Raw genomic sequence first — 19,453 nt, 5'->3', positions numbered from 1 at the left:
AAAAGCTATTATATCAACTTTACATTTCTCTAAGACATGTTAACAATAAAACAAATGCTTTATGCTTGGCCGGGCGTGGTGGCTCACGCCTGTAATCCTAGCCATCTGGGAGGCCGAGGTGGGTGGATCGCTGGAGGTCAGGAGTTAGAGACCAGCCTGAGCGAGACCCCGTCTCTACTAAAAATGGAAATAAATTATCTGGAAAACTAAAAATATGTATAGAAAAAATTAGCCGGGCATGGTGGTGCATCGGGAGGCTGAGGCAGTAGGATCGCTTAAGCCCAGGAGTTTGAGGTTGCTGGGAGCTAGGCTGACGCCACGGCACTCACTCTAGCCCAGGCAACAAAGTGAGATTCTGTCTCAAAAAAAAAAAAAAAAAAAAAAATGCTTTATGCTTGGAAAGAGACATTCTTTTGGAAAATTCACAGAGGCAAACCTATACAAGCAGAAAGATCTTCTTTCTGAATACTAATTAGCAACTCTTTTGTTCCATGGAATGGATGACAACCTCATTACAGGCATAACTTGGGGATACTACAGGTTCAGTTCCAGACCACTGCAATAAAGGCAGTATCGTAATAAAGTGAGTCACGTGAATTTTTTGGTTTCCCAGTTCATAAGAAAGTTATGTTTACACCATACTGTAGTCTGTGAAAAATTTATATACCATAAGTAATAATACTTTATTGCTAAAAAATGCTAACAATTATCTGACCCTTTAGCAAGTCATAATCTTTTTGCTGGTGGAGTGTCCTACCTCTGTGTTGATGACTGCTGACTGATGAGGGTGGTATGTGCTGAAGATTGGGGTGGCTGCAGCAATTTCTTAAAATAAGACAACAATGAAGTTTGCTACGTCAGTCGACTCTTTCTTTTAGTAAAGATTTCTCTGTAACGTGTGATGCTGTTCGATAGCATTTTACTCATAGTAGAACTTCTTTCAAAATTGGAGTCAGTTCTCTCAAGCCCTGTTGCTGCTTTATTAACTAAGTTTATGTAATATTCTAAATTCTTTGTTGTCATTTTGGCAATGTTCACAGCATCTTCACCAGGAGTAGATTCCATCTAAATGAACCAGTTTCTTTGCTCATCTACAAGAAGCCACTCCTCATCTGTTCAAGTTTTATCATGAGATTGGAGCAGTTAAGTTCTATCTTCAGGCTCTACTTCTAATTTTAGTTCTTTTACTATTCCTACTGTATCTGCAGTTACTTCCTTCACTGAAATCTTGAACCTCCAAAAGTCATCCATGAGAGTTGGAATCACCTTCTTCCAAACTCCTGTTTGTGTTAACATTTTGACCTCCTCCGAAGAATCACAAATGTTCTTAACAGTGTCTGGAATGGCAAATCCTTTCCAGAGGTTTTCAGTTGACTTTGTGCAGATTCATCACAGGAATTACTATCTGTGGCAGCTATAGCCTTATGAAATGTTTTTCTGAAATAATAAGACTTAAAAGTCAGAATTACTCCTTGATCTATGGGCTACAGAATGGATGTTATGTTAGCAGGCATGAAAACAACATTCATCTCCTTTTATATCTCCATAAGAGCTCTTGGGTAACTAGTTGCATTGTTAATGAGCAGTAATATTTTGAAAGGGATCTTTTTTTCTGAGTAGTAGGTCTCAAGAGTGGGATTAAAATATTTAGTAAACCTTGCTGTAAACAGATGTACTGTAATCCAGGCTTTGTTGTTCCCTTTACAGAGCACAGGCAGAATAGATTTAGCATAATTCTTAAGAGCCATAGGGTTTTTGGATGGTCACTGAGCCCTGGCTTCAACTTACTGTCACCAGCTACATTAGCCCCTAATAAGAGAGTCAGCCTGTCCTTTGAACCTTTGCAGCCAGGCATTGATTTCTCCTGTCTAGCTTTGAAAGTCCTAGATGGCACATTCTTCCAATAGAAGGCTGTTTTGTCTACATTGAAAATCTGTTGCTTAGTGTAATCACCTTCATCAATGATCATAACTAGATCTTCTGGATAACTTACTGCTACTTCATCTTGCATGTTACGGAGACAGCTTCTTTCCTTAAAACCTCATGAACCAATCTCTGTTAGCTTCCAGTTTCTTTTTTTTCTGCAGCTTCCTCACCTCTCAGGCTTCATAGACTTGAAGAGAGTTTGGACTTTGCTCTAGATAGGCTTTGGGTTAAGGGAATGTTGATTGGTTTGATCTTCTATCTAGACCACTACAACTTTCTCCCTACCAGCAATAGAACTGTTTCACTTTCCTATCATTTGTGTGTTCGCTGGAGCAGCACTTGTGTTTTCTTTCCTTCAAGGACTTTTCCTTTGTGTTTACAACTTGGCTAACTATTTGGCCCAAGAGACCTAGCTTTCAGCCTATCTCAGCTTTTGACATGCCTTCCACACTAAATTTAATTATCTCTAGTTTTTGATTTAAAGTGATAGATGTGCAACTCTTCCTTTCACTTGAACATTTAGAGGCAATTATAAGGTTATTAATTGGCCTAATTTTAATATTGTTGTGTCTCAGAGAATCAGGAGGCCTGCACAGAGAGAGAGAGAGAGAGAGAGAGAGGGAGGGAAAGAGGGAGATGGGGGAATAGCCAGAGAGAGAAAGAGAGAGAGAGAGAGAGAGAGATGGGGAAATAGCCAGTCAGTTGAACAGTCAAAACATACACAACGTATATTGATTGTTTGCTGTCTTTCATGGGTGAGGTCTGTGGCACCTCACAACAATTATAATTGTAACATAAAAGATCACTGATCACACATCACCATAGCAGGTATTATAATAATGAAAAAGTTTGAAATATTGCATGAATTACCAAAATATGACACAGAATACGTCATGAAGTGAGCACATGAGCAAATATTACATGAAGTGAGCACATGCTGTTGGGAAAATGGCTCCAGTAGACTTGCTCAATGCAGGGTTGCTACAAACCTTCAATTTGTAGAAATCGCAATATCTGTAAAGTATCATAAAACAAAGTGCAATAAAACAAGGTATGCCTGTATAAGAAACTTTGAAGAAAAAAATTATCCTCTTATTTGTGTTAAAAGTATTGTATAGCAACAACAGTGATAAATGTGTTGACAGCAGTATTAGTGGTTAGTGATTTAAATTTGAGTTTATATGGACTACCACATTATTATATTGCATACTACAAGGATAGACTAGAACCAAACCTCACAGTTGTAGTAATTGCTGGGGAGAAAGGAGACAGGATAAAGGATGTAGAATAACCATTTACAGTCTTTGGATCTGCTCTTGTCATGTTGAACTTTCCAAATGGAGAAGACAGAGTTGTCAGTGCTGGTTTTGTTTTGTTATTTTTCTTACTCCTTTTTGTTGTTGTTAATGATTGAGTTTGTTGGGTTTTTGCTTCTTGTTTATTTGTTTAGCTTGCAAATTAGTTGCTGCTGTATAGTGAATTTAGTAGATTCCAGAGTTGACTTTTTGTTTTTAAATGCATACTGATGCACTTTTAGGAATTATTACGCACTTAACTGCTTTTCCATAATAGAGGATTACTATTTCTTTGAACACCACTATAATGAAAGATTTGAAAATATATGTACTAGTATTTGAATTCTAATAGATGTTACCTTTGCTTCAACTCAAGAGCTTCAACTCAAGAGCTCTGTGACTATCTGAAGACTGTCTTAAATTGATTTTAACTCTTGGAATTAAGTGAAGAGTTTATGCTTCACACAAAATATGTGAAGCATATTTTATTTTTCCAAGGAACAGAGAATTTTAATAATGTTATTTATGTTAAGGTGCTATATCATTCAGGGTCCTAGCAGGAAGCAGATGACACATCTTAAAAAGAATGAACAAACAGTGTTTAATTAAGGGACTAGTTACAGAGGTGTGGGCAGCATTAAGGGAAGCACTAGAGATGATGAAGTATCCAGGAACTAGTGACAGTAGAAGTTGTTACCCGCCCACCTGAAGGGGCATGGGAGCAAACTGTGTTAGTGGAAACTGGAGACTGCTGGAGCCGTGGAAAAGGGGCTGTCTGATGGAAGCTGTGGCCACTGCCAGAACTACTGCAATGTGGAAGGGTGAGGTAGGTAATAATACTCCCACCCCTTTCCCCTCGCACTGTCTCATTTCCCGCTGGTTCCTCCTAGTGGCAGATCTCTGTTGGGAGCCAGATGGCTAGGAAACTCAGATGATGCAGTCCACAGAGCAATGCTGCCAGGGGACTGATATGGATAGAGAGGGGTGGAGAATCAGTCTGAGCAGAGCTTGAGGGAAGCAGAGGGAGAGTGCAGCAAGTGAAATAACTTAACACAGTATCTCCTCTTCATGGTCATCATTATAATTGTGAATTCATGGCTTGAAATAGATGGACAGAATTTCTGCCCTCTAAAAGTTTGCAAGCTAATATAGACACTGGTAGTACAGTCAAATTAATGAAAATCCATACTATCACATGGCAAAATTGTACTGTCATTAAGCGTATGAACAGAATATTTATGCTGTAGATAAGCAGTGATGCAAGTATATTCTGTGTAGTGAGGAGTAACGGATGAAAGAATTTATTTTGATAGGATGGAGTTTTAAAAAGTTCCCTTTTACTTTATTATGTAAAGATTGATGCAGGAATGAAACTTTTGGAAATTGTTCTTCCAGTAGAAGGGACAAAGACTAAGCAGCAGAGAGGGGGTGCCATCATGTTCTCTTCTATATTCTCTCTTCTCTTCCAGGGAATGACAGAAGTGGCACAGGAAAGAGCTAGACAGTCCTGGTGTGGGTCCTAGTTTACTTCTCATTTCCTGGAAAGGGAGAAGCTACTATGTATGGCAGAGTAGTCAGCTAATTAATATGTTAAAGTTCATGTGTTGAAAACTTAATGTAACATTATTAAGAAGTGAGGCCTCTAAGAGGTGATTGGGTGATGAGGACTCTGCTCACATGAGTGGATTAATGCCCTTATCTCATGAGTGCATTAGTTCTCAAGCGACTGAATTAGTTCTTTTGGCAGGGAGTGAGTTCTCTTGAGAGCAGGTTGTTATAAAAGTGAGCTTGGCTTGCTCTTGAGATCTCTTTCACACATGCTTGCTTGCCCTTCTGCTTTTCTGCACCATGTTGTGATGCAATATGAAATCTCTCGCCAGAAGCAGCTGCCATGCCCTTGGACATCCCAGCCTCCAGAACAATGAGCCAAATAAATTTCTTTTCTTTATAAATGACCTAATCTCATGTATTCTATTATAGCAACAGAAAATGGACTAAGACAATTGATAATGAGGTGATGTCTTTTCCTCCTGTCTAGGACCCTTCCTGTCTAGACCCTATAGATACAAGGAAAGCCAGAGGCCTTTCTGCCCCTGATTCATTTAAATGAGATGGGGTAGGAATTTTAAATTAAACCACTTTTCAGTCATTGTTTAAAGTGAAAGGTGTTTATTATTAGTGAAAGGTGTTGGGCCTGTCGCCACAGTAACTGAACTCCTACTCACTGATCAAAAATTCTTGAGAAAAAACTGTACATGCCCACTCTGGCATTTTTCCCTCCATCAGCAATTTACTTGGCTTAATCACTTATCTCTTTTAGGGTAATACTCTTTGCCAGTTTGGCCAGTAGTTTTTGTAATGTGAAAACCTTTTGGGGCTGGAGGATCAGAAACTTATTGTTGCCATGCTAAATAAATGAATGACCATAGACCATTACTTGAAATAGTTTCCTTGATTGTCTGATATTTACTTTTTCAAAGCAAAAGGAACATAGTTATTTTACTTCTATAAACTAAATAATATCTTTTATTTTTTTTTCAAATTAGCTATTTTCTCCCTTTTTAATTGTTTTCAAATTTATAGGAGTAATTCTTTAAAGGCATATAATACTAATCTTTTGGAAAACCATTGAAAAATCAAAGAAAAATATTTGGGAATTGGATTTTAGTGCTATGTTTCCCCTACAGTTTTACAATTTATAATGACCTCAAACTGTAAAGCTAGAAATGTTCTTACACATTAAAGGTGGAAGACTTAGGTCATAGATTGTCCTGTTATTCTGGGATATTAAATTTCATTTATGTTTTCAATTTCCAGAATGGAACATTAAAGGAGAAAGTCAATTTTGGACTTCTTCCAGGTACACTGTCTTTCCATGCAAATGTTGGGCAGAGTTATAATTAATGGATCCTTGGCAAGAATTGCATGATGTAGAGAGAATTACTTCAAATTATAAAAATTCTTTCAAAAATAAATTTATTTTATTGTTACACAAATTGAAACCAACCATTAAAGACCGTATGTATTCCAGGGTTTTATCTTTTAGGGCATTCTTGATATTTCAATCTGAAACTTCAGTCCTGGTTAGATTGGGAATCAAATTTATAAAATTAAATATAATATCATTAGCTAATAAGCGACAACATTTAATAACATTAGCTAATAAGCAACAACATTTTCAGCATAAATTTAAGAAGAAAACTCTTTAGGGCACTTGAATTTGGCTGAACTTATAGGTAGAAGTTATAGTTTATCAATTAATAGTTATAAAAAATAGCATGAGAATTAATAACTTCTGAACTATGACATGAAAAGTCCCAGGACTTTAAAAGCTTCCCCAGCTGATTCTTATTTAGTTAGCTTTGAGAATCACTTGTTTAAGCCAACCCATCCTTGATGTCTTAAAGTTCAGTGAACAGTATAATGACCAATGGGTAAATTCATTAAACATTTATAGGTAGAAAAAGTACATGTCATGCAATCTAAAAAGTTTTTGCACTTGGTCACAGATGTTAGAAATTTGATCAAGATCTGAAGTATAGGTCCGAAGAATGTCTTCCCATCTTAAGTATGCCAGTATTTGGAAATGGATCAAAGCTTTCCCATAGAAAGTCTCAGTCTCTATTCCTCTATTTCCTGAAATGAACCTGGTTAAATAAAGTTAGGGTAATTAGAGAGTTGCGGTTCTCCTCTCTGGAGTTTCTTTCAGGGAAAGAATGTGTCTATAAAAGAATGTGTTCCATTATTAAACAAATAGCCTTTGGTAGTGGCTCACTGCAGTCGTGGGCAGGCTGAGCTATATGTGCGTCTAACAGAATTTGAAATGCAAAATGTTAATCTTAAGAGTTAACAGGAACAGATGCTCACAGAAGAGCAAAAGAGTTTTCTGAGTTGTAGAGACATTTGTGTACAAGTACGTTCCCCAAGGTGTTTGCTTATCATCATAAAGATGGATTCAAGACTGGAAAGAAGTGAGAATATTATTTTAACTTTACTGGAGAGATCAGAAGGGGGAAGGGGAGTTGACAATGAGAGAGGGAGCTGGGGCTGGGGGGGGGAGAAAGACAATATGTATGTACATGACAGAGCTATCTGGTTACATCACAAGATTTTAAAATCTGTGGAAATCTTGCTTATCCCTAGTTGTTCCTTGGTGAATGCAGTTTGGATAGTCCTGGTTAATTCTTTGTAAGCATCCTTAAGATAAAATGACTGGAAGCCCACTTACCTGTTGACTCCGTTATATTGAAGAGCCAGTCTTTGTCCCTAAACAGCAAATATATATTCAGATTCCTTTGATGAATTTGAATTCTTATTTAAATTTCCAAAGTGCACATGCTCTTTCTTACCAGAAACTTGGAAATACCATGGTCTCCACTAATTATTGTGTTTGGTAATTCTTTTTGGTAGCAATTGACGTAATTTCCTATAGCAAAATTTGTTCTTGCTGTAGGAAATGGATGATGATTGATCTTTAAATTCATAAAGTATGTCCCCTTTGTGACTGTAGTCAATTCTGTTTTGAAAGGAAGCATGGAATCCAAAACAGTGTCTCATCCAAGAGTTATTTATATTTCTTGTTGAAACACAGTCTGAATACATTTGAGGTGAATTTACCTTTTAAATCATGTTTTACTTAAGCTGATACTAATATTGGTAGGCATCCTTGATCTTACAGCAAATTATATTTATAATTCAAGAAGTTTTGGACGACAGGGGAGAGCTAAAAAATACCAAAACCAATCTAATTTATAGTTAATAAAAAATTGTAAATATATTTGGCATTGTTTATGTTAAACCATCAGAAGTTGAATAATTATTTTCTTTTGCTATTAATAGAAGTATATCTCTAAATAAATCAAGGAGAATCAGCAGCACTAAATGTTAAGAGCACTGTGAACATTAAGAAGAGCAGTTAATATGCTTCTTTAAGTCTTAGTTGTCTTTACATTGATATGCTAAAGAATTGTAAGGGTATAGAATTATTTCTCCAAGTATAAGTCTGAGCAGGTTTTCTTGTACATGTTTATTAGGTTCTAACGTTGAAGTTCTCAGTCAAGCATGGGAATTAGATGCAATCTATGCCCTCGAGACTAGAATGCATAGTTGAATAGTTCCACACTGGTATAATTATGATCAGTCTAACATCTGGAATAATCAGTTTTAAATGTTTAACTACTCTGAACTCTGACCCAAATCCAGATATGCAGTTGTAAATAGATTTCCCTCTTAATACTCAAGAGAATTAACAATTAAGACAATGTTTTAAATAGTTATTTTTGTAAGATATTTATATATTTGCCAGAATGTGCCAGTGTTTTTTGGTAAATCTCAGCTAATAAAAAAGCTTTTAAAAAGACATGTTATGAAATAGCATTTGAACAATGTTATTTAATTGTTTGAACTTAGACATTTACCCTAGAAAATAGAGAATTCTTGATGGGATTCTTGAGATAAGCATTTTACCCCCTATTTATTGCAAACAAAACTTTCTTTTTGCTGACATTTCCTTATGGTCAGTAGAGGGAGCACAAGTTTTCTAACAGACTCACAAAACTGAAGTGACATCATTAGTGATGGTATAAAGATAGAAAATTCTAGGCTAGTTCATACTGGTTTATGTTTCATGAGCCATGAGAAAAATAAAAATTACTGGGTAGAAACCAAGGAACCTTAAAGATAAAATGTAGTATCAGGTTTTGGGGACCATATCTTAAGCTAAGAGATACATTAACAAGAAAAAGTTGACATAGTTCCTTTAAAATTTAAAAATCTGGGCTATGATGCATTGATTGTGTAAGGATTACATTTAATTTTGCTAGAGGTTTTGTTTGTTGTGCTTTATTTCCTTATCATAAATTCTAAAGGTCATTCATTGTTGGGCTATCTGAAATGGTCTACTATATAATGTACTAAATTTTGAGAGGTAGTGATTTATATGTGAACTAGTTATGTTTTCGCATTCTTCAAGAAGGGCTAGAAAATTTTTTTCAGCACAGTATCTTAAAGGCTGATTGTACTGTAATTAAGGACTTAGTCATTAATTAAGAACATATATTTTAGCAAAATAATAATAATAATTTTATCCAAAATATCTTCTATAAATGTGGCTGGTAGTTCCAATGGAATGTTTACATGTTTTGTGAGCATTTGCTGGGACATGGAAGATGATCCTTGTCCTTGTCAGAAGTTGTTATTAATTTGTTGGAATGGTGCTATTTAGACTACTCTACAAAGAAGCTCAGATGATATGAATGCTTATTTATGATACTGCATTAGTGTTACGTACAGAGAAAATGAAGTCACTTTAATCCTTCTCTCTAGGATTGATGTTATAGCAAAATAATGTCCCTGAACATTTTTATAAAATTTCTACCTTTTTAAAAAAACATCTGACAGCTTTTCAAGTTAAATAGGGCCAATGGAAATATTAATAGGTCATTTTATTGAGGAGTTAATTGAAGTGTATTGAGATTTAGTGAGTTATTCAAGGCTGTATTTTATATTTAACACAGTCAACAAAACCAGAATCCAGAGTTCTTAACTCCTAGTTCAAGAAGTTCAACTAAAAGTTCATGCTGTGGCAATCTAGAATAGATGATTCTGAAAATATAGGAAAATTATTTAAATTGTTGATCTTTTGTTAAGTGTCTATTTTGTACAAGGTGTTGTGTCATTAATTTTGTTTGATAAAAAGATGAAAAAAAATCATAACCACCCTTGAAGCTATACTGTGTAATGGTGATACAAATAGTGGACAAAAAGTATTTAAACAAATAACATACTTATATCATATGAAAGCTAAGAATACTTTTCAAAGCCAATGTAACAGACAACCCCCTATATACTAGTATATATGTAGTTAAGGAGATTTGGAGGAAATAGCCAACGAGGTTCTCTGCTTATAATAATATACAAAGAGAGTGGCTCTGAGACTGAGGGACGATACTTCTTAGAGGAGGTAGCATTTCACATTCACTTAAATAAGATTACTGGAGCAGTCAGGTTGAGCAGAAGTGGTTTTGTAAGCTATTTATAGTTAAGAGGGAATGCTAAATCATCTAGTCATAGAGATAGATGAATCCTTAGCGACTGTCCAGTGCATGCACTAGTTTTACAGCTAAGGAAACTGAGACCCAGAGTGATTGTGAGTTATTTGCCCAAGGTTAGTCACACAGCTGGATGGAGCCAGAGCTGGAAGTAGATCTCTTCCAAATGACTGAATATGAAAAAACAGTGAAACAGATTGATAACAGAATCCAGAAGGTGGCAAATTATGGAAATATATTGGATGTGTAGAGTATAATTTTTGCTGAGGTGTGATTTCCGTATAAGTCTTTAAAAGAGGAGAAAGAGAACTAGTTTTTGGTTTCTTGGAAAGAGTAAATCAAAATAGAAGGATGTAGCAATCCATGGAACAGCTTGAAATGTAGGATGAGCTGCCCGATGGCATATAGGAAAATTACCTTCCCAGCAACTTCTAAGGCATTTTATTAGTAATAATAATAAATAAAATAATGTAATTATTAACAACAGCTATCATTTATTGAATGTCAGGCATCATGTCAAGCATCTGTGTACAGTAGTTTATTTAATTATTTCAGCCCTGTGACCTAGGTATTTCTATGCCTATTTATAAGTGAACAAACTATGGTTTAGTCATTATTTAGTCACACAGTTAATCATCTATGGAATCAAAGTTTGAATCCTAATCTCTTTGAATCCTACAGCTAGTATATCTCAAACTTGAATAATGAACAAATATTTCTAAAGGAAAAATAATCTCCTATCCCCTTACCCCATATCGACTTATTTTTATTATAAGGTACTTAGCTAGGTAAACACAAATTCCTGATGCTTATAGCTCATGTTAAATAATTAAAAACTAAACAAATAAATATAGGAAAAACTTATAAAATTAATAAAATTCAAATTACATTAATGTGAAAGGTGAAGTTTTTGCTCAAATGAAAATGCTGATTGCAAGATGAATTTATAGCTAACTGCTATTGCACAGTTTCTTTTGAGTTTGGCATACCTATACTGCCATGTGCTTTGCAGTAACTTTGGTTTTCCCACCACTTTTCTCTATTCTAACTTTTTCAAAATGTCCCTTCGGACAATACTCATTTGACCTTCACTTGGTGTAATTAGTTATTTATTGTTAATCCTGGCTTTGTTTTCATTAGCTATAAGAGAGACTGCCATTTAATTTGAGGCTCTGCAATGTTACAGCATTGTGTGTTTAGTTATAGGGTGATAGCCATATGATCTATAATATGTTTATGTTAATTACTTTTTAGGTTATCATCTAAAGGAAACCACAAAATTTCAGAAATTCACAGACTCTGCCAATCTTAACCAGAACTTTGTTGTTTCCACTTAAATGAAAATTATATTGCACTCTCTCTCAAAAGACTATACCCTAGTACCATCTGGTTTCTGTAGGATAATAATGGACATCCAGAAAAGTCTCCATCTCCATCCACTTCAGTGCTGCCCTAGTTCAGGCCACCAGCATTTTCCATCTGAATTTCAGTTTTACTCCCTTCAAACTGTTTTCCACAGTGTGAATTTTTTAGAATATAAACTTTTATGATTTAGCTTTGGAATCACCTTTCTGGAAACTTTCCCCCTTTGCTATCCTTATTTCTTGCTTTCATGCCCCATCCATCGTACTTCACCATCTTCTCTCCCAGATTGAATTAGTTAGCTTTCCTTCCTATTTCTCCTATACATATCTCTGTTACAGTGCTTATCAGCACATTGTGGTGTAATCTTTGATTTTTTAGTCTCTGAAGTAGACTAACTATTAACTTCTTAAAATTAAGGCCTACTTTGTGCATCTCTCTAACTAGCAAATTCTCTGAATGGGAAGAAGGTTCCAGTGATGTAGTTATGATCCTGAATGACTGATCAGTCAGTTGTGATTTTAGAAGTGAGAAGTCCAAGGTAGGCAAAAGCAAAGTAGACATTTCCTTGTCTTTCCTATTCATTTATGTAACATTTATATGAATTACCTAAATAGTTAATGTAGTAGACTGAGCATGTAAGCAACATAACGTTGGAAGTAATCTCTCCATAAATAATTAAAAGATAGCATCATTTTGTTTATCTTTTGATAGGTGCTGTGATTGTCTCCACGCCCCAGGATATTGCATTGATGGATGCACACAAGGGTGCTGAGATGTTTCGAAAAGTCCATGTGCCTGTAAGTATTTGCAGCTTTACTGTTGAAAAATATAAAATTCTTCTAACTGAAGAAGCAAGTCATTGAAAAGTACAATTCAAATTTTAATTTAGTCTTGTGCAGAAATCTTTATAAAAGTCCTAGTTCATCTTTATGATTACTTTAAAAACACACTTATAGGTGCAAATATGTCTGCCTATTATGTTAACCAAGAAGAATTCTAAAACATCCTTCAGGTATGAGTTTTCTGAAGAAGTACATATGTTTACAGCTATCACTGACAAGAAAATTATAAGAGTGTTTTAGGAAATTAGATAGATAGACTTGAATAGATCACATGTAGGGAAACAGGTGAAAAAAAGATTACTTTTTTTCCTTCTGCTTCCTATAATTCAACTTATTTATAGCCCACCTTCTTCTAGAAGGTATTTCAGGATAATCTGTACAATATGGTGAAATAAAACAAGTTAAAAACTTAGTAAAAATAGACAAAGAAGTATTAAAATCAGATGGAGTCAGAAATGAAGTTAGTAAACAAATTGCATGCCATTAAAGAACTTTAACACATGCTAGAGGTGTACCATGAATTTTCTAACAGCCAAGGGAAAAGAAACCTTTATAAAACTGTCCATTTCCACAAGGTTAAAAAAAGCTGGATGCTCAAAAGAAATGGAGCTGAGACTAGAGAGGCTTATTTTCTCTCAGTTCTTGGAAAGAAGAAACTGTATATCTAAATTAACACTCTCACCACCTTCTTTACAGGAAATAGAGGGTTCTTCCTTCTAGTATGCCTCAACAAAAGCAGGTGGAATTGTGGCAGAGGACAATTTAGAGCAAACATTTCAGTGTAAGGCCAGAAGGATGCTTCCATCTGTGTGGTCCCCAATCCCCCACTCCCTAACCCTCACCCCCACAGACCCCTGTCTGTGACCTGTTAGGAACCAGGCTGCACAGCAGGAGGTGAGCAAAGCTTCATCTGTATTTATAGCCGCTCCCCATACCACCCCTCCCCACCATCGCCTCCCATCCGAGGAAAAATTGTCTTTCATGAAACTCGTCCCTGGTGCCAAAAAGGTTGGGGCCTGCTTAATTCATGGATAGATTTTAGAATTTATATAACAGAGGTTTTTGAACTTCAGCCCATGGATTAGCTTCAGGGGTTCTCATGATTTTCTACCCCCCACCTCCCCCTGCCCTAAATTGTATGTTCAAGTGTATTTGTTTTGGTATAGAAAGAATTTATAACTTTTATCAGATTCTTCAATGAGACCATGACACAGGATAAGATCCAATAATATAGTGGCACGAATGGACTCAGTGAAGCTTTCATAAATGTTTATCTCTCAGGAGAGCTTCTGAAAAGTATCAAACAGTACAGTAGTGGGGTTGAGGTGATCCTCCTTGACGAGTACCTCTTCTCCCTTGCCAGTTAGTTGGTGTAGAGCTGCATGCATTGACAAACCGTGGAGCTCTGGGTTAGGTTGACATGCTCCAACCTAGAGCTTATGAAAATTGAGGAAGATGATAAGGAAGGTGCCTGTATGCTTACCTTCCAGGTGATCTGAGGGTATTTTCAGTGGTAGGGGTAAAATTGTTATCAGCAAGTAGTTTAGGGCCAGTGTTCTATGATGTGAATTCTAGCTTGGAAAATTTTAAAGCAAGGATAACCAAATGCCTGCTCAGACTGAAAACTGTCTCTCTAAAGCACCTGATTTAAACAATGTGACTTCCTATTATGCCCTACAAGGTAAACTAGATATAAATAATGCCTGCTCAGGTAACTCAATAAGGTTACTTATATGGTATTTTAAAATATAAATCAGCAAAAAGTTAGGTTATCTACCAAAAATTATGACACTGAGTTAACAAGTAATCTATAATCTTTCTTTTGGCAGAAATAGAGGGTTAGTAGTCTGTTAAGACCACTTCACGGTAAGGATAATAACCATTCTATCTGCATATAAGTGAATGCTTAATTTCTCATTCTGTAAGTTGAGGGTGGAAGCATATGTCTAGCTCACTCATAAATATTATGAATTGCTTGGGGGAAAAGTTTTAAAGAAAGCAGAAACCAGACCTGTTTTTAACCCCACCCCCTCCAGTAAGTTATGATTTTGTATACTAACAGACCATTTCAGCTGATACTGTCATTTGAGGTAACCATGGCTATGAGGCACGTCCTGCATGGACTTTGTTAGTTTGGAGTCTAATGACTCATAGGCTCATAGGATTATTTCAGGGATTAGTTAGGGAGTGAAAAGTCTGTTTGGGATCAGAAAGTTCATGTTAGAATTTGAGTTTGCAGAGTTGGAGCAGTTTTGGGTCATGACAAGGTCCAGGATGTGGTCATGGGTTGGCAGGACTTAGAGTGGACATGAAAGCATTGAAACTGTGTAATCCCTCCAAGTCAAAATTAATAGTTCCCTGGCTTTTTGGACATCTTCCTATATCTTTATTGTAGCCCTTGTTTTCATCTTTTTATTTTAATTATTTTCCCTCTAAACTATAAAATTTAAAAAAACAGATAGAATGTCTCAATCATCTCTTAAACCTGTAAAACAAGATAAGTGTTCAGTAATGTTAGCAAGTGGATGAGTGAGAACTTTCCAGTAGTGAGCTCTGTGAACAGCTGGGCAACCGTGATACAGCTACATTGTAAAGGGGGTCTTGGCTGTGAGTGGAAAGTGGATTTCATGACCTCTAAGATCCCCCTGGCCCTTTGGAGACTCAGAATCTAAGTGATGATAAAGGGTTTGAGATTAGAAAGTATTCCATAAATACAAAGATGTTATGCTTTGTTTATGCCACTTTATTCCATCCCCCCCCCCCCCCCCGGTTTTTAGTCTTGCTCTCTGTTTTTTCCCCCATTTGAAGTGCATTAGTTACCATGGAAATAATAATGTCATTGGAATTCATTGGTATGGACAATTTAGTAATGTCTGCAAGAACATTTTGAAGTTAGTTTAAATGATTTCTTAAAACTCAAGGTTTAGATAGGGGAAGGAGGGGAGAAGAGATGAGCTATGAAATTCTCTGTTCTTTGCCTGAAATGACACCAACTATGCCAAATCCTTGATTATCGTAGTATTTGTTGGTACATTATATATTTAATCTATTTAAAAATAATAAAAATTTTCAGTCATACATTTTTTTATGTGTTGTGTCATTCTCACCCACTTTTGTTACCTTGTTACACAAGGGAGTCTAAGGTACCTGGATTTTGGAGCCTTTCCCCTACCATTTGAATTTTTGGAGTCACAGGGATTTCACTATCTAGCTGTTCCTCCTTTGGTAATCTCCTTCCCAACTCCTGAAAAGTATGTTAAAGTATATTTGCTCTCTTACTCCTTCTACACATAAGGGATTACTTAGTTAATTTTAATTCAACACAGTGATTAATTTATTTATTCCACAAATATATATTTACTAATATTGAGCAAGGTACTGTAATAAGCTTCCATTGGTGATTTGGGCGGGGGGGGCGGGGGAAATGAGGATGAAGCCTCTTTCTTCAAGTACTTTCATCATCCTGTAGACTAACTCTTATGGTACAGGGGCCCTAAATTTTGAGGAGCATGAAAATGCTTTGTTTTCTAGGCTACCAGAGATGACTTCATGGAAAAGCTGTGATTACTTTTTTCATGTCTCTGTAATTTTGCAGGTGCTGGTCCTTTGCCTAATAAGCCATTGTCATCTTAGGGAACTCATATGCATTTTTAAAATTTCTGCTCAGGCATTATTTCCTCTAGAAACGTTTTCTCAATTAGCCAGAAAAAGTTAATAATCCTTTCTCTGAACTACTTGTACATATATCTAGTTTGACTCTTACCCCACTATAGATTTACCTGTCATCCTTCATAGAAGAATGTAAGTTCCTGGATGACAAGAAAACATGCCTTAAACATTCTTAAATGCTCAGTTACCTGGCACATAGCATGCATGATAAATACTTTGACCTGGGATATAATGCCATCCACATCTTCTATTCCCTTTGATCCCAGCTCACAGGCGACTCTGCCTACGTTCTCTTGCTATAGCCAAACTGGTCTTCTTCCACTTCTTTGAAGCTTACATATACCATTTTTCTCCTCAGGTCTGTGGCATGCTATTTCTCTGAGAACATTTTACTTTCACTTTTTACGTGTTAACTCCTTTTTATACTTTGGTACTTAGATTAAACAAACAGCTCTTTGTCTGGGAGAGTTGCCCTAACCCTTTTAACCAGGTGAGCTCTTTTAATTTTATGATCTAATTTTACTCTATTTGCCCTTTTGTAACTTTCACGTTTGTCAGTACTTTCACATTTACAGTACCATGCTGTAAAGTCTGTGAATACAAGGACCACCTGCCTTCCTCTGTGCCTAGAACATGTAGCTGCTCACTAAATATATACTGAAAGAATGAGCAGAGTAGGATTTTCATAGGCATATCTAGGGACTGGGGAGGGACAGAATTCCATCTGAAAAGAATGAGGAATGCACAAGTTGTTTTCAGGATTGTTCAGTTTGTCATTAGTTGGAATAATATATATTGGTGTATCTATGCTAGGGCCAGGTTTGATAGAGCATTAAATACTAGGCTAAAGAATTTCTACTTTCTTCTTAAGATTATAAGAGGAATTCATAAAGAATGTTGGATAGGAAGTAGATATAATTAGGCTAGAGCTTTAAAAAGGTGGCTCATTCTTCCACTTTGAAGCGTTGTTAAAAAAAAAGAAAATGTGACTCATGCCTATAATCCTAGCATTTTGGGAGGCCGAGGTGGGAGGATTGCTTGAGGCAAGGAGTTGGAGACCGGCCCCCATATCTACAAAAAATAGAAAAATTAGCCAGGCATGGTGGCATGCAACTGTAGTCCCAGCTACTTAGGAGGCTAAGGCAAGAGGATTGTTCAAGCCCGGGAGTTTGAGGTTGCAGTGAACTATGATGATGCCACTATACTTTAGTCCCAGCGACAGAGCAAGACCCTATCTTAAAAAAAAAAAAAAAAAGTTTTAATCTGGTGGAGATGAATAGAAAGGACAGGAGCCAGGAAAGCATGGAGGCAGTAAGGAAACATTTGCAATGATCAAGGTTATTAACACTGCAGGTTGTGACCCACCAATGGGGTCATGAAATCAATGCAGTAAGAAATGTAAGCAAAGTTTATAAATGATATCAGGATAAATTGCTCTTAAGAAGAGAAAATCTCATTTCTTAAAGATTTGGTCTTAGTTGTAAATACACGTATGTGTGTATTTGTATTGGATAAAGATGTAAATTCTCTCATCATTAAGACAGTTTAAAAAGTTGGAAAAACACTGGTGTAGGTGATCGGGAGTGAAGAGCAGATTTAGAATAACGGCAGTGAAAATGGAAAGAGGAATAAATGTAATTGACGTTTTAAAGGAAGAATTGGCAAGCTTGGCAACTGATTGCATAGGTAGGGGAGTTAGAACAAAAAGGACAGAAATCAAAGGAATTTTGAGAGTTTTGCTGTCATTAATAAATCTACTAGGAACTGGTGTTTTGCTCAGATTGACAACGAACTGGAAATAAGAGGTTACGTCCTCAGTCAAAAATCTCTGCCCTTATTCTGTATGAGGGTTTGATTTAATAGTGTTTGTCAAGGAAGAGACTGGTAGGGAAAACAATTTGATGCTGGCCTTTTCTTTTTTTAAAGTACTATTCACATTGCAAAGAACCAGACTTCTTATTCATCTGTATGTTTACAGCCTCTTATACACAAATTTTTTTTTTTAACACTTAGCTATGTTCTTTAATACTCTTTTGTGGTTACAGATTATATTACTTTCCAATATTTATTGTAATTTTTTAGGTGATAGAATACTACTTGTAGAGGCATTTTTACAAAGTAGTGAAAAAGCATGAGCTCAGAAGTCTGTATTTTAGAGTTCAAATCCCAGTTCTATCATTTTGTAACTATATAATCTGAGTTATTTATCCTTTCCCTCACTTTTCTCATTCGTAATATGGACATTGTAGTGCCATTTCCCTCAGAAGGTTGAATTGAGAAATAAATGGGATAATGCACATAAATGGCTTAATACAGTTTTTGGCACAATCTAAACAATCAATGTTGACATAATGCCATACAATTAATGTTGCTTATTATAATTACTTTTTAGAATGTTATCATAAAACAGATAAACTTATAATTTATAATTTATGTATTTGGCCTAGGTATTTTGACTAGTCCCTTAGGTATTTTGACTAGTCCCTTTATTTGCTAATAAGAATTTTAATAATAAATTTTTAAAAATTAAGATAAATACTGTGCTGTCTTTGAGGTTTCCTTATTCTTTGAGAATTTTAGTTGAGCCATTTATATTCTCTTCATATAGATTTAAGTTGCTAAAGTTATTTAGAGTCTAAAATTCTGCATTATTTAAAACTTACGTTATTTAAGGTAGGCTAATTGCTGTCACTAATAGACCCCAAAATGTTTAATGATATAAACACAATAGAAGCTTATTTCTTATTCATGTAACAGTACTAGTGAGCAGGGTGACCTTCTTTCATGCAGTCATTTGGAGCCTCTGTCATTTTCAAATGTGACTTCTCAGATTACCCTTGGGGCCATCTTCATTCTAGCCAGCCAGAAGAGAAAGATAGTACAGAGGCATGTATGTACATGGGAGTTTTTTATGGCAAGGTTTGGATGTGGTACACATACTTCTACTCACAGGCCACTAGCTAAAATTCAGTCACGTGACCACATGTCCCATTTCTCAAGGAGCCCCAAAAATGTAGGTTAGTTGTGTTCCAAGGAAGATGAGACCATAGATTTTGGTGAGCAGTTAGCAGTCTATGCCACAGTTGACCTGAGTATAAATATATACATTAAAGTCTAATGCTAATCTGAGCTTACTTGTTTCCTAATATAATAAATAATTCTGAAAATTGTATAACTATTTCAGCCTTGCAAATCTCTTTTGTAAAAGAGAGACAGAAATTTTACTTTTATTGTGGTTTACTTTTTCTGTTAAAAAGAAATAAAAAATCCTGCTGTGGTTTGAAACTTTTTAACATTTTATTTTTAA

General features: G+C 35.8%; 1 protein-coding gene across 2 annotated transcripts in view; it reads left to right on the top strand.

Moving 5' to 3' along the window:
• The window catches only part of NUBPL (NUBP iron-sulfur cluster assembly factor, mitochondrial), a 212,589-nt gene that overhangs the window by 169,242 nt on the left and 23,894 nt on the right, over window positions 1–19,453 (top strand). For both annotated transcript variants that reach the window (XM_045569065.1, XM_045569074.1), the window contains one exon: window positions 12,347–12,432. In XM_045569065.1, coding sequence (XP_045425021.1) covers window positions 12,347–12,432 — 86 coding nt within the window. The remainder of the gene's footprint in view (window positions 1–12,346; window positions 12,433–19,453) is intronic.

The sequence above is a fragment of the Lemur catta genome, chromosome 1 (assembly GCF_020740605.2).
Source record: "Lemur catta isolate mLemCat1 chromosome 1, mLemCat1.pri, whole genome shotgun sequence".
NCBI lineage: Eukaryota > Metazoa > Chordata > Mammalia > Primates > Lemuridae > Lemur > Lemur catta.
The sequence above is the reverse complement of the archived record's forward strand: the minus strand, read 5'-3'. Positions and strand labels throughout refer to the sequence as shown.